Consider the following 12,193-nt stretch of genomic DNA (forward strand, 5'->3'; position numbering starts at 1 on the left):
TCGGGCAGATTATCTTTTTCTTTAAACCATTTCTTTATTTGAGAAAGAGAACAGGGGTGGTGGGAAGGGCAGAGGGAGAGAGAGAAAGAATCTTAAGCAGACTCCCCACTAGGTGGGGAGCTAGACATGGGGCTCAGGCCCATGACCCTGAGATCATGACCTGAGCTGATAATCAAGAGTCAGACACTTAATTGAGCTACCCAGGTGCCCCTGTGGTAGATCTTCTTTAAGAGAAAGTAGATATGGTAGTTTTGGTGGTATAATGAAGGAAGTGGGTATTTGGCCCAGGGAGTCTTAAACTTTGAATAAAGTATATTTAGAATAGTGATCTTTTCCTAGTTCATAGGGGGAAAAAGCCAATATTAATGTTTTTCAATTTCAATTTTATTTTTTTACTCATAAGTTTTTCTTGTCTGTGGTGTGGTTCCTGGTGCTGTTTACTTGCTAGTGAGTAATGGAAGATTGTAAAACTAATGAGATATAGAGTTTTTTTTTTTTTTTTTTTTTTTTTTTTTTATGATAGTCACAGAGAGAGAGAGAGAGGCAGAGACACAGGCGGAGGGAGAAGCAGGCTCCATGCACTGGGAGCCCGATGTGGGATTTGATCCTGGGTCTCCAGGATCGCGCCCTGGGCCAAAGGCAGGCGCCAAACCGCTGCGCCACCCAGGGATCCCCTTTTAAATTTGTTTTTTTTTTATTTTAAATTTATTTATTTATTTATTTATTTTATTATTTTTTTAAAGAAAACTTTCCACCAGTCGGTAACTAGTTTATTTATTTATTTTTTTTAAAAGACTTTATTTATTCGTGAGAGACACACAGAGAGAGAGAGGCGCAGAGACACAGGCAGAGGGAGAAGCAGGCTCCATGCAAGGAGCCCGATGCGGGACTCGATCCCTGGTCCCCAGGATCACACCCTGGGCTACAGGCGGCGCCAAACCGCTACACCACCGGGGCTGCCCGAGATATAGAGGTTTTATAGGAAAAACAGTTTATGATACTTTTTGTTTTTTCTTGCAAACAAGTGCCTATAGTTTTCAGGGTTTTTTTTTTTTTTTTTTTAGTTTTTAGTTTTTAGTTTTTTTAGTTTTTTTTTTAGTTTTCAGTTTTATACAGTCATTTTACTAATATTACTCGTACTCTCTATGATGATATATGTATTGTAATATTTTCATATTCTGCGAAGAGCTCTGTGACTTCCAAATGCTTTGCCACAGAAACTAGTCAGGAACCATTGCTCTAGCCTGCACTTTCTTGGCTTTATAGGTTAATGGCCTGTCTCTATGAGAATACTTACAGGTCATGTGCCATTTCATTTCATTCAAGGAAAACTTTAATGACAAAAATTTTAGCTTTCATTAATAATCTTGTCTACAGGTTGTGATTACTTTTTTTAAAGATTTTATTTATTTATTTGACAGAGATAAAGAGCACAAGCAGAGGGAACAGCAGAGGGAGAGGGAGAAGCAGACTCCCTGCTGAGCAAGGAGTTTGCTGATGTGGGGCTTTGATCCCAGGACTCTGGGATCATGACCTGAGCCCAAGGCAGACACTTAACCAATTGAGCCGTCCAAGCACCCCTGTTGTGATTATTTTATGATAAACTGTCACCTAATATTAAGCTACATAGAGTAAGATTCTTGGCCTATACTTATTAAGCTACATAGAGTAAGATTCTTGGCCTATACTTATCTCCTTTTTAAATAAACTTACATTGAAAACCCCTCAAGAAAGCCCCTAATTAAGAGTGCCGAATCTATGTGAAAAAGTGGATAATAAAAAACAGTGGGAATAGAGGAGCATAGAGTGTGAATCTCCTCATGTTTAATGTTACATGGGAAAACTGAGTCTCTCGGTACATGTCGTGAAATAAAAGCAAATTTTATGGAGGTCTCGATTTTTCCCAGTCCCCAAATTTAAATGAGGCCAAGAAATCTGTTTGCTACCATGAATATATTTATTTAACAAGTATTTGCTGAGTGCTTTCTTTATGCAAAGCATGGTACTAGGTTACCTGTATATTAGAAATAAAAGGGTGGGGAAATAGGAGGAAGCCAAAAGCATAAGAAATATTTCTGAAGAGTTGATAGTTATACAGCTGTGGTTTCAATTTTTTGTTATTCACCCTACTCAAAAAATTGCTACCTACAATATTATATTTTTATATTATTTTTGTAAACTTTATTGGGAGTATAACTGATGTAATAAACTGAAAATATTTATACAATTTGGTAAGTTTTTATGTATATAAATGTATCAGTGAAGCCATCACAATAAAAATATTGAAATTATCCTTCAGCCCTGTAATTTCCTCTTGACTCTCTTTAATTCTCCCTCTCATTCCTTCCCATTTCTTATACCCAAGCAATTACTGATCTGCTTTTTCTAGAGTTTCGTAGTAATGGAATCATACAATATATACTCTTTAATATATATAATATATACTATTTTTTTGTCTCACTTCTTTCACTCAGCATTATTTTTGAGATTTATTTTGTTTCACATAATAGTTCATGCCTTTTAATTGCTCAGCAGTATTCCATTGTACGGATATATACCACTTTTTATCTCTTCACCTATTTATGTACATTTGGTTTTCAGATCTTGACTATTACAAATAAAAATGCTGTGAATATTTGTGTACAAGTCTTTGTATGGATATATATTTCCTTTTTTCTTGGGTAATCAAAGAGTGGCTGGATCAGGATGTCAATTACTACACAAAAACCTGCTGGAATTTTTATTGGGATTGTGTTGAATCTATAGATCATTTGAAAGGAATTGACATCTTGATGGTATTATATAATTATTATGAGTCTTCAGCTCATAAAGTTTATCTTTTTATTTACTTAGGTCTTTTATTTATTTTTTTAAAAGACTTTATTTATTCATGAGAGACGCAGAGAGAGAGAGAGAGGGAGGGAGGGGGAGAGAGAGAAAGAGAGAAGCAGAGACACAGGCAGAGGGAGAAGCAGGCTCCATGCAGGAGCCTGACTTGGGACTTGATCCTGGGTCTCCAGGATCAGGCCCTGGGCTGAAGGCAGCGATAAGCCACTGAGCCACCCGGGCTGCCCTTACTCAAGTCTTTTGAAGTTTCTGTCAGCAATATTTTGTAGTTGTTTGTGTATATTTTTAGAATGAAATTTGTTGCTTTTTCTTTTTAAATGGAATTTTAATTCTTTTATGACAACAAAAACTTCCAGTATTCTTAATTGATGTTTAAGATATTTGAATCCTTGCAAAAATCTTGGCAATGGAATGAATAATTTGGCATAAATAAATGTCATACTATGTAGCCAAAGAGATTTATTTCTACATTGTACCAAAAGCTCAAATGTTAATTGATTAAACAAATGCACTAGCAAGAGTTTTATTTGATTGTGAATATGGAGAACTGAAAAATATAAATTAGGAAATAACATTTCTGAAACATGTCAAATCTAGTGTTTATCTGGATAGAAAATATAAAGTTTAATGTTTTTATATGTGTTTATGCATGGATCTACATATAGTATGACTATTCTTCTTACAGTGTGTATAAGGAAATACCTTCTGGCAATTTGAAAATATGTTGTAACTAAAATACAGGTCTGACTTGTTAATCTACTGTTAAAGACTGAAAATTATTTTAATTGCTCTTTTTCTGACTAGTCTTTCAGAAATAGGTGAGTTTGTTCTGATGTGGTAATTTTATGTTTACTGTCTCTTAGGGCGTAAGATAGTAAATACTGTGCAAGTGTAAAGTATGGTTGGTTACCTTTCATTGTCAACTTGATGTCCTATTAGTGTTTATGTGTGGGATTTTAACATTATATATTTGTTTTTATGACTTTTCATATTTGCAATTACTTCAAGAGGTTTGGTTTAAGAAATTTTGATGCTAAAAAAAAAAAAAAAGAAATTTTGATGCTCAATGTTAAAGTTACTTTGTAGGCTATTTACTTAAAATCATAATCACAGGAAAAAAAAAACCATCCCAGTTAGACATTATCTTAATTCTCATGCACAGTAGTTTCACTGAGTGGCGCACTTGGCTTTTATGGAAGGTTGTTATAAGAAACAGCCTTGTGAATGCCGCTGCTAAACTTCCAACATAAATGCTTTTTTTTTTAATTAAAAAAGTCTTAATTCTATTAATCTAATAGAAATCTGTGGTAAGATGTAATTAAGTTTCCTTGTCATGTTAAAGAAGTGCAGGATGTAAGAGAAAATATTTGTTTCCCTACAACCTGTTTTGAGTTTATAAAGAAATATAAAACCTGGCTTTCTGGATATTGGTCCTTTATAAATCTCTAACTGCTTTCCTTTAAACTCTTCTTTTCCAAAGTTCTTTAAAAAGTAGTATTTGATATTTCTAGTTTTATATATCCTTCTTTTCCCTACTTCCCCAGTTCAAATTATGTTTCTTTGTAAGTTTGTATTTTATCAAAATTATTCCCACAAATAAAAATATAAGTAACTTTATAAGGCTTATAAAAAAAATAGCAGTACCTTCTCCCATTCACAAAATTTTCTGCTTTCCAGAGACAATTCCTTTTAACTTCCAAAGTGATTCATTTCAGTATTCTGTATCTCTAAGGGAAAAAATTGCTATTTTTACTTTTTTTTTTTTTTTTTTCTGTTTTGACCATTATCTGTTAACTTCCTACCATGGAAGATAAGGATTTAGTATTCTTTTTTTTTTTTTTTTTAAGATTTTATCTATTTTAAAGCAAGAGTGTGCACAAGTAGGGGGAGGGACAGAGGGAGAGGGAAAGAACCTCAAGCCGACTCCATGCTGAGCTGAAGCACAGCTAGATCTCACAACCCCGACAACATAACCTGAGCTGAAATCAACAGTCAATGCTTAACTGATTGAGCAACCCAAGAGCCCCTAATATTCTTTAATATAAATATACATTTCCTCCCTCCAGCCAAACACAACTTATCATATATGCATACTTCCTGCCTCACACCCCAAGCCATGGTTATATCATAGTTTTGTTTGGATCAATATTCAAAGTTTACGTTGTTATGACTGTTAATGCTGTTGGAGATAAACCACTTTTTTTTTCTACCTAGCCTTTTACTGGAGTTAATAATTGTCTTGTTTTCTTGTTTGTGTAGTTTTCTATGTACCTTCTAATTCAAGCTTAAGCTCTCTCTACCAGTTGTCTAAATATCCTAAGATTTTTAGATCCATCACATGCTCTATCAATTTCATCTCTTTTTTTAAATTTATTTATTTATTTATTTTAGTAATCTGTACATTCAATGTGGGGCTTGAAGTTGTGACCCTGATAAGATCAAGAGTTGCATGCCTAGGGTGCCTGGGTAGCATGGTCGGTTTAACAGCATCTGATTGTTGGTTTCAGCTCCGGTGGTAATCTGAGGCTTGTGAGATCAAGCCTCACATGGGACTCCATGCTCAGCACAGTCAGCTCTAGAATTCCTTCTCCTTATGCCCCTCCTGCTCATGCACTCCCTCTCTCTCTAAAATACATAAATCTTTTTTTTTTTTTAAGATTTTATTTATTTATTCATGAGAAACACAGAGAGGGGAGAGAGAGAGGCAGAGACACAGGCAGAGGGAGAAGCAGGCTCATGCAGGGAGCCCGACGTGGGACTTGATCCCAGGTCTCCAGGATCACGCCCTGAGCTGAAGGCGGCACTAAACCGCTGAGCCACCTGGGCTGCCCTAAAATACATAAATCTTAAAAAAAAAAAAAAAAAAAAAAAAGTTGCATGCTCTTCAACTGAGCCAGCCAGGCACCCTTCAATTTCATCTTGAGACAGTTTCTCTAGTCTGAACTGGTGACCTTATGCCTATTGTACAGCTCTCATAATTCCCCTTCACTTTATTCTGGGTACACCTTCGGCCTTTTTTCTGTATTGCTTCCTTCATTTCTTATATGCTATATTTTTCTCTTGATTTACGCAATTTTACTGTGGTATGAACTATAAAAGCTTAATGAGAAAGGGTGCATGGGAGTTAAAAGTTTTGACCTGTTATGTTTAAACATGACTTCATTTTACTATGACATTTGATTGATAGTTCGTTAGGATCTGATTCTAGGTTGGAAATCTCTGCCTTTTAGCTTCTAGTGTTACAGTTGAAGTTTGGAACTAATCTAATGTCACTTTATTTTTGACCTACTTCTTCACTTCACCCTAAGCTTGTAGGATATTCTTTTGTCTCTAGGGTTCTGACATTTTAATTTCATTTATTAGCTAGGGACTAGGAGGGCCCTTTTGACTTATTTTATTGTAATTTTATCCTTTGATTTTCTGTTTGCTGGATGATTCTCCAGCTTTTAAAAACCTTATTTAGGGCAGCCTGGGTGGCTCAGCGGTTTAGCGCTGCCTTCAGCCCAGAGCATGATCCTGGAGACCCAGGATCAAGTCCCACATCGGGTTCCCTGCATGGAGCCTGCTTCTCCCTCTGCCTCTGTCTCTGCCTCTCTCTATCTCTCTCTGTGTGTATTTCATGAATAAATAAATAAAATATTAAAAAAATAAAAAATAAAAACCTTATTTATGGTGAAGTGATAAGCAATAAAAAATGCATAAAATATAAACATACAACCTAAGAAACACTTATTCAGCATTTTTCTCAACAGAAATCTCCAGAAGGAAACCACTTTTATGGTAATCACTGCTTTGCTTTTTCTTTTGTAGTTTTACCATTTAAACAGGCATCCCTAAAACGTTGCTGCTTAATTTTGTCAGATCTTGAAATGGATTTATTTCATTGTATATATTCCTTAATATATTATAGAAATATATTTCTGCCAACATTATTTCCAACATATAGCCACATTTTATGTAGCTATAGTTACTCATTTTCTTCCTGTATTCCATTGTATGAATACACTACAATTTTTTCCATTTTAGATAGATATTTGAGTTTCTAGTTTGGAGAGATCACTAATAATGTTACTTATGAGCCGCCTTATACATGTCTTCTAATAAACCTCCATGCATATTTCTCTAGAATAGTGCTGTCCAATAGAAATATAATGTAAGTCACATATATAATTTTAAAGTTTCTTAAAGCCACATTAAAAAAGTAAGAAACTCATGAATTTGATTTTAATAATTTAGCCTAATCTAACCATTTTAGTGTATAATCAATATAAACAATGAGCTATTTGACATTCTTTTTTATACTAAATCTTTGATATCTGGCATGTATTTTACATGTAAAGCCCATTTTATTTCAGTGGAGCTACATTTTAGCTGCTCTATTGCCACACGTGACTAGTGTCTGCTATGTTGGACTGCATAGCTCTAAACATACATGTATGTCTCCAGCAGTGGAATTGCTAGGTCATAGGGTATGCATGTCTTTTTTAAATTTTTGATTTTTTTTTAAAGTAAAAGGCGAAAGATTTATTTGATCTGAAGAGAACCCAGAGTACAAATTTTTGATTTTTTTGAAGCGAAGTATAATTGACATATAGTATTTTCTTAGTTTCAGGTGTATGTACTTTATGAAGTGATCTCCACAATAGGTTAATTCCCATCTGTTAACATACAAAGTTTTTACAATATTATCAATTTTATTTATTACATTTATTTATATTTATTATTTATTTATAAATTTTATAATTTTATAATTTTAAAAATTTTATAAATTTATATTTATTAAAGATTTTATTTATTCATTCATGAGAGAGACAGAGAGAGGCAGAGATATAGGCAGAAGGAGAAGTGGGCTCCCTGCAGGGAGCAGCAGTAGTGTGGTTTTTCAGAGATCTCTCCATTGCTGAGGGTCATGACCTAGTGTTCAGACACTTGTAGTAGACCTTTAAGTAACTTAAGGATATGGTATTCATGATTCCTCTGAAATGGTACAGAATATTTTATTTGTATATAGGGGTTTTTTTGGTGGTAAGCAGGAGAAAGGGGCCAGTAGCTTTCAATAGATTTTCATAGAATACAAAAAAGTTTAAGAAACACTGCTCTGTGGGTTAAGAAAAGTTTACAAAAAAAAAAAAAAAGTTTACAAAGACCAATTAGAGCTGGGTTTTCCCCAGTTTTTGTGTTTTATGTCTGTATTTGAATTACCAGCCTAGTAAAATATTAGTAATTATAAATAAGACTGACCGTTGTCATAAATGTTTTTGCCTATACTTTAACTGAGAACTTTTTTTATTTTAAAGGTTCAGGAGCAAGTACATCCCAATCTCTCAGCTAATGAAGAGTCTCTCTATTATATTGAAGAGCTGATTTTTCAGCTGCTTAATAAATTATGCATGGCTCAACCAAGGACTGTTCAAGATGTGGAGGTAAAAACTATTTTGATATTTCAAAAAGTCACTGAATCATTGTACAAATTAACATTTTAATCTAAATCTATATCATTCTAAATTATTATGGAAACTAAAACCATTGAAGTCATGTGTGGGATATGTGCTAAGTTAATTTTCAACAAAGATACAAGGCAAATCAATGGGGAAAGTAAAGTTTTTCAGAAAAAAAAAGTGCTAGAATAATTGGATAAATTTATAGGAGAAAAACCTTTGAAATTTATTACACATAAAAATTAATTCAAGACAGATCATAGTCTCAAGCATAAAAGCTAAAACTATAAAGTTTTAGGAGAGAATGCAGGAGAATATCTACTTAACCTGGGGTTAACCAAATATTTTTTTTTTTTACAGAGGACTCAAAACACAGTAAGTATTAAAGAGTAAAATTAATGAGAAAGTGAAAAAGGTGTAAGTCACAAACCAGGAGAACGTGTATCTATACATAATGTTAACTCCTACAAATCAGTAATGAAATGACAGCTTCCTCCCCCAAACAGGCGAAAAGTCTTGAACAGACACTTCATAAAAAGAAGATACAGCATTGACCAATAAGCACATGAAAAGTGCTCAAGCTTTTTTTTTTTTTTTTTTTCATTTTATTTTAAGTAGTCTCTGAACCCATCATGGGGCTCAAACTCACAACCTCGAGATCAAGAGTTGCACGCTCCACTAACTGACCCAGCCAGGTGCCCTTTAAGCTTTTAAGTCACAGGGAAATAGAAATTAAAACGTATATTGAGATACCATTTCACACCCATTTTAAGGGACGAAAATTAAGACTAATAACACCAAATGTGTTGTAGCTTAACTACAACTCTTACACATTGCTAGTGGGAGTGTAAAATACTATAACCATTTTGGAAAATTGTTTGGTAGTTTCTTGTAAAGTTAAATATACAGTATATCTGCCTATGACCCAACATATCTAGCCTATGACCCAACAGTTTTACTCCTAAGTATTTAACCTTAGCGAAATGGAAATATATGTTCACAAAGAGACTTATTAGCACATCCAAGTAGTTTTATTCATAATAGCCAAAAATTAGAAACAACTCAAATTTCTATCAACAAGAATGTGAATAAACAGATTGTGGTTAATTTATAAAATGGAATACTACTCAATAATAAAATGAGAGAATGAACTATTGCTATGTGCAATAACATAGCTATAATTCACAGACATTATATAGAACAAAAGAAGCCAGACTTCAGAGAGTACATTTGGTGTGATACATTTATATGAAGTTCAGAAACGGCTAAAATTAATGGTGATAGAAATCAGTGTGGTGGCTGCCTGTGAGGGGTGGAAAGTGAGATGATGGAAATGTTCTGTATCTTTATTAAGGTGATGGTTACACAAGTGTAAAGCATTTTTTAACATTAAATTGTATACTTAAGATCTGTGCATTTTACTGCATATAAATACTACTTCAATAAAGGACTACAAATCTTAAGGATATCTACTGTTTGATTAATACACACACAGACACAGCTCTAAATAGTTGTGTGAATTGGTGCTAAAATATTTGTTTTGGCTCAGTTATGTGGGAGTATTTTTAGATTTTTAGAAATACCTCTTAGTACAGCTTTCAAAAATTACTTTTGTACTATACTGTTTATATCACCTTTCTTTTGAAAATTGTTTCTATAATAAGGCAGCAACTTCCAGTATGAAGGAAAATCTTAATTTGGAGTAATTGAGCTATTAAGATTTTCAGGGACTCCTGGGATTAAAGTATTTGTTTCCCTACTCTCAGCTGTAAGACATTAAGTATTAAAAAAGCATACTTCTTGAGGCACCTGGATGGCTCAGTGGCTGAGCATCTACTTTTGGCTCAGGTAATGGTCCTGAGGTCCTGGGATGGAGTCCCCCATCAGGCATCCCACAAGGACTCTTCTTCTCCCTCTGCTTATGTCTCTGCCTCTCTGTATATCTCTCATGAATAAATAAATAAAATCTTCAAAAAAAGGCATACTTCTCAGTAGCTAAATATGCTAAGAGTAATTTTAAAAAACAGGAAGTCCCACTAAAAATTGGAGTTTAATTCACTTTAGTTCTCATTATTCGTGCCAACCACTGATTGAATTTAGATTAGATGAGCCATAATAGTAATCTAAAAGGCCTAGATTGTTGGTTCTTTTTTTAAGATTTTATTTATTTATTCATGAGAGACAGAGAGAGGCATAGACATAGGAAGAAAGAGAAGCGGGCTCCTCGCAGGGAGCCTGATGTGGGACTTGATCCCAGGACTCTGGGATCACGACCCAAGCCAAAGGCAGACACTCCACCACTGAGCCACCCAGGCGTCCCAGGCTTAGATTGTTTTTGCCAAGAGATGTGTTTCCTTAAGCCATTCTGAGCTTTGTCACCTACTTGATCCTTTAAGAAGTACGTAACATCTCTTCTTTTAAAAAAATTATTTTCTGGGATCCCTGGGTGGCGCAGCGGTTTGGCGCCTGCCTTTGGCCCAGGGCGCGATCCTGGAGACCCGGGATCGAATCCCACGTCGGGCTCCCGGTGCATGGAGCCTGCTTCTCCCTCTGCCTGTGTCTCTGCCTCTCTCTCTCAATCTGTGACTATCATAAATAAATAAAAAAATTTAAAAAAGTTTAAAAAAAATATTATTTTCTATATTTGAAACTAAGGTTAGCAAAAGGAGAGTGACTGCATAATAATTATTAATAATGAGTTAACAATTTCTGCTATGTAAATAATTTTAACTCTAGGAACCTTACTGTAAAATTACTGGGGAGTATTTCATGCTGGTTTTAATCTCTCCTAATGTTACTACTGTTTCCTAGTTCTAATTCCATCTAAATTATGCTTATGCTTAAAACTTTCTGTTTAAAGTTCATCTTTTTCTTTACGCATGGGAATTATGTGGAAAAATATTGAGAGTCCTATTAAAAAAATTAGTAATTACAGGAATTGGAACATGTTACATCACTATTACCTGCTAGCATTAAAGATGATAAAGTTTAGTTTTGTATGAATTTTTTAGTTATAAACACTTCTATTAACAGTAGTACTGCTGTGATCTGAACAGGAACGTGTTCAAAAGACCTTTCCTCATCCAATTGATAAATGGGCTATTGCTGATGCACAATCTGCCATAGAAAAACGAAAACGAAGAAATCCTCTCTTACTGCCTGTGGACAAAATCCATCCTTCATTGAAGGTAGTAAAAAAAAAAATAAAACATTGGGGAAGTTCTTTATAATGAATAACACTTCATAAGGTATTGGTGTATTTATATAGTATTTACATAGTATTTATATAGCACATGTGCATGTGCACATGTGTGTACATATACATATATATTTATGTACAAATGAAAATAAATGTACTCTGAAAAAATCAGATTTCCTTTCAAATAATATTAAAAGTTATTGATAAGCAATAATACATCTTTGTGGTATATTCTGTTGAGTACTACCCCTGACTGATTCTCACCCTCTCATTAAGATACTATATATTGTCAAAAGCTATGGTGAGTTCAGAACAGTTTTTAAAGTAATATGTATTTATCACACATGTCTTTATATACATTGGGGAAAAAAAGGCTAGGGAATATTATTTTGTCTATAGAAAATATTTGGTGTACATAGATTTGAATGCCCCCTTGGTAGCAATTTCATGACATCCCCTGATTTTCCCCTCATATGCACACATCCTCCCCTTGACAAAAACCACTGTCATTTGGGGATATTGGTTATAAATCATTATTTGTAGATATTGCCAAATGGGTTTTGGGTAATATATTAAGAGGTTTTCAGTGAAGTCCTGGCCAAGATGTCTATGTTAAAATCAATAATTTTACTCTTGATACTAAAGGCTGATTTGTTAGAGGTCTCATTAAAAAGCCCCTGATAAAATAAATAAATAAATAAATAAATAA

The 12,193-nt window shown here is 34.1% G+C and overlaps 1 protein-coding gene across 2 annotated transcripts in view; it reads left to right on the top strand.

Moving 5' to 3' along the window:
• Positions 1-12,193, top strand: part of SOS2 (SOS Ras/Rho guanine nucleotide exchange factor 2) — a 79,543-nt gene that overhangs the window by 10,788 nt on the left and 56,562 nt on the right. For both annotated transcript variants that reach the window (XM_041758810.1, XM_041758812.1), the window contains exons 2-3: positions 8,145-8,270; positions 11,342-11,473. In XM_041758810.1, coding sequence (XP_041614744.1) covers positions 8,145-8,270; positions 11,342-11,473 — 258 coding nt within the window. The remainder of the gene's footprint in view (positions 1-8,144; positions 8,271-11,341; positions 11,474-12,193) is intronic.

Source organism: Vulpes lagopus, chromosome 6 (assembly GCF_018345385.1).
Source record: "Vulpes lagopus strain Blue_001 chromosome 6, ASM1834538v1, whole genome shotgun sequence".
NCBI classification, from domain to species: Eukaryota; Metazoa; Chordata; class Mammalia; order Carnivora; family Canidae; genus Vulpes; species Vulpes lagopus.